Source organism: Myotis davidii, unplaced genomic scaffold, assembly GCF_000327345.1.
Source record: "Myotis davidii unplaced genomic scaffold, ASM32734v1 scaffold1031, whole genome shotgun sequence".
Lineage (NCBI taxonomy): Eukaryota > Metazoa > Chordata > Mammalia > Chiroptera > Vespertilionidae > Myotis > Myotis davidii.
Window position 1 is genome coordinate 297,824 of NW_006283442.1, and position 3,675 is coordinate 301,498.

The following is a 3,675-nucleotide window of genomic DNA, read 5'->3' on the forward strand; positions in this document are numbered from 1 at the left end:
ATCTGACCCTGAAGTATAACATCCTAAGAACACACAGGAACATGAGGATTTCAGAATTCCTGGTAGCTTTTTGCACAATTATAGAAATTTAGGGTGAGAAAGAAACATGTCAGTTAGTCTAACTTGATCCTTTCAACTGTGTGAACTCTGAGAAGAAAGATACCTCCTAAGTAGCTAACAGGGTTCAATTTTGTTTAAAAGGAGCCTACAAGCCATTTCTACCCAGGGGCCTCTGACACAAATTGCACTTCATGGTGAAGCCTGCACTCTATTTCTGCCATCTGAACCAGCTCTTATAAAGGAGTTCCTGGAATCCTATTTCGACCAGTGGGATGGAGGCTTTCCCCATCCAATCAGAGCTGTGTAGTTCTGACCAACCAGAGTGGCACTATTGGTGATTTTTGGGCCAATCAAATTTCAAGGATTTGGAGTCCTCATTTGTGTGAGGACAGACCAATCAGGGACCAGGGGCAGGGACTTCTGTCTACATAAGTCAGCTCCCCTCTGGCTCTGGGAGCGCACTTTCCTCCTTCCATGGGAGACTCAAGACTCTGTTTCCCTTGCTGAGCTGAAATCTTGAAGATGTCTTACAGGAGCAGAGCAGACCAGCACAGCAAAAAGCAGATTGGCACAGAGTAGAGCAGAGTTGTCCAGCTCTGGGCCCAGTGCTGCCTGGCCCAGGGCTGCCTCACAGCCATGCTGTATCACAACGGAGCTATTTTGCACCGAATAGTTTCTTCTTCACTGCACCCCAAATTGAGGATTCCTGTTCGCATTGAATTGGTACAAACTACTATTGGCTGACAACTATATCTTAATAGCTTTAAAAAACCATCAAATCAAAAAATCTACCTTGGCCCCGCCAGTTACAAAGTTGCTTCCTTCCTGCTCTATATCATCTCTGCCTCTTTCTGTTGCTTTCTGTATTATTAGGCTAAGAAAACAGAAGCTTCATTCTCAAATCAACATATTCTCATTTCTCTATTGAAATAACAAATTTTCATGGAAAGCAAACAATAAAAGTAAAAGATAATTAGAAAAGACTTATTTTTAAAAAATTCAATATGAGACTTTGAGACTTTCATTAGCTTATCTTTGTCTTTTGGTTCCATTTCATTTTTAAAATTAATTTAAACCAATTCCTTAAAAAAACAAACCCCAAACCTTTAATGAGGCATTAACACCTAAGAATGGAAACGGCCACATTATATTTACAATAAAAATGGGACTTATACCCTGGCCCGTGTGGCCCAGTAGCTTGGGTATCATCCCATGCACCACAAGGCTGCCAGTTTGATTCCCAGTCAGGGCACATGCTGGGTTATGAACTCAATCCCTGGTGGGGGTGTGTGTGCAGGGGTAGCTAATGATGTTTCTCTTTCTCCCCCTTTCTTTCCTCTCTCCCTAAAAATCAATTTTAAAAAATCTTAAAAAAACAATAATGGGGCTCATAGATTAGCAATTTTGTTAATGCTTTACTATTCTGAAATATATATATTCATATATGTATATATTCATTCAAAAACTGCTATCATAATGAGATGTAAATACAATGACAAATCATCAGGTCTAAAAGGGACTTTTATACCATTCCTTCGGACAGGAATCCCATTCTGTACACACAGTGACCTGGCATTATACCTGGTACAAAGGAAGTGTTCAGAAATGTTAAACTGAATTTTGTTGTCTTGGCTGTTTTGGGAAACCAACCATCAACCTCAGCAGAATATGGGCCTCTTGGGTAATATTCCTGTTAACTCTGATGATATTGTTTGTTGTTGTTGTTGTTTTTTTTAAAAAAAACCCACATTATCCTGTAAGGAGTTCAAGTCCACAAGAGATTATGGTAAATGCCAAAAGTAAAAGTTTTAACCCCCTTTGAGGAAAAGTAAATTATTAATAATAAAAGAATCTCTAATTTGAAATCTCTTTTTTTAAAATGTATCCTAAAGGATCCTCGAACAGGACCAGGCCCTCCTCCCTCGGCTATCCTCCGGTGGAAGTTTGTTAGGGACCTGGCACAGACACCATGAATGAGAAGCAGAGAACAGAGCACCTGGCCGGGCGGAGGTGCGCGCTGCCGCTGGTTTTCCCTGGGCTTCACGGGAATGGGTTTGATGAGATGGGGGTTGTCATAAATGGCAGATGAGCTGGTTATCTGTTTTGGCTCGGAACAGGTTTTACACTGAAATAGAAAAAAGAACCGTATTTTTGGTGTAAAAGAAGTTTTTTTTGGTGTAAAAGAAGCTTTATTCTTTTAAAAGGAACATACCTTCCTTCTTGTTCTCTATTTTATTTAATTGGTCGCTATTTTTTGGCAGTTTTATGTACAAACAAAATCTCTTAATCTCTTTTATATTTGAGTATAAAAAAATTTTTTTTTTTAGTTACACAATTCAGTGCCCTAAAATATTACTAACAGTATCAGCCTTCAAGATCTAGAACAGCGGTTCTCAACCTGTGGGTCGCGACCCCTTTGGCGGTGGAACGACCCTTTCACAGAGGTCGCCTAAGACCATCCTGCATATCAGATATTTACATTACAATTCATAACAGTAGCAACATTATAGTTATGAAGTAGCAACGAAAATAATTTTATGGTTGGGTCACAACATGAGGAACTGTATTTAAAGGGCCAGAAGGTTGAGAACCACTGACCTAGAAGGTCTTAGATACCTGGATACTTTAAAATATACTATCTATATACTTAAGAATAGTTTAAAAATATAGAATCTAGTGATTTTTAATGATAAATAATGATACAAAGTATTCCTTAAATACCATGTCTGGATTGCAATAGGGTTTTATTCACCCTTTAGCAACTGATTTCATGTTGGAGAGTTCCAACATCAAAGTAACTAACCCTTTTTGGTCTACAAACCAAAAAGTAAAGCTGACTCAAATTACTGATTTAAAAATTACTAACATCATCTTTATTTAATAAGTGACTTTTTGGATAAACAGAATAATTCAAATCTGAGTGTTCTGAGCCACTCACTACAAATTAGAATTTCACAGAGAAAGAGATGAGACATGCCTCCTCATTTCAAATACCGAATCACTCTCACACATCAGTCTAACCAACCATGCAATTATCAACACAGTAGGATTCAAAACAGGAAGAGCACAGCAGCGATGTCGGCATCTGACTGGTTACAAATAAAACTGAGTATAAAAACGCTCCCTTCCATGCTACAGACTCTCCATAGCATTGCTGGTTTTAATTGTACAGTCAAGGCCCCAGGTCAGGAAATATTTCACACTGGAATGTGTGACAAATACAATATTGTCCCTCAGAAACCCAAGGTTCCCAATGTATCTTAGAGTTATTGGATTGTATTTTCTAATTCAAGGATAGAGAGGTATGGGTCAATTACCACCATGTTCACTTAGGTTTATAAAGTTAACTAGAGGCCCGGTGCACAAAAATTTGCGCACTCGGGGGGAAGGGGGGGTCCCTCAGCCTGGCCTGTGCCCTCTCGCAGTCTGGGACCCCTCGGGAGATAACAACCTGCTGGCTTAGGTCTGCTCCCGGGTGGCAGAGGGCAGGCCCAATCCCTAGGTGCAGCCCCTGGTCGGGCTCAGAGCAGGGCCCATTGGGGAGTTGGGGTGCCACCCCCTGTCATGCACAGAGCAGGGCGGATCGGGAGGTAGTGATGCCACCCCCAGTCACGC

The 3,675-nt window shown here is 40.5% G+C and overlaps 1 protein-coding gene across 1 annotated transcript in view; it reads right to left on the minus strand.

Annotated features, from left to right (window-relative positions):
- Positions 1-3,675, minus strand: part of DCP1B (decapping mRNA 1B) — a 45,914-nt gene that overhangs the window by 6,598 nt on the left and 35,641 nt on the right. Inside the window, exon 5 of the mRNA XM_015564352.1 lies at positions 2,057-2,185. Within this exon, the coding sequence (XP_015419838.1) occupies positions 2,057-2,185 (129 nt within the window). The remainder of the gene's footprint in view (positions 1-2,056; positions 2,186-3,675) is intronic.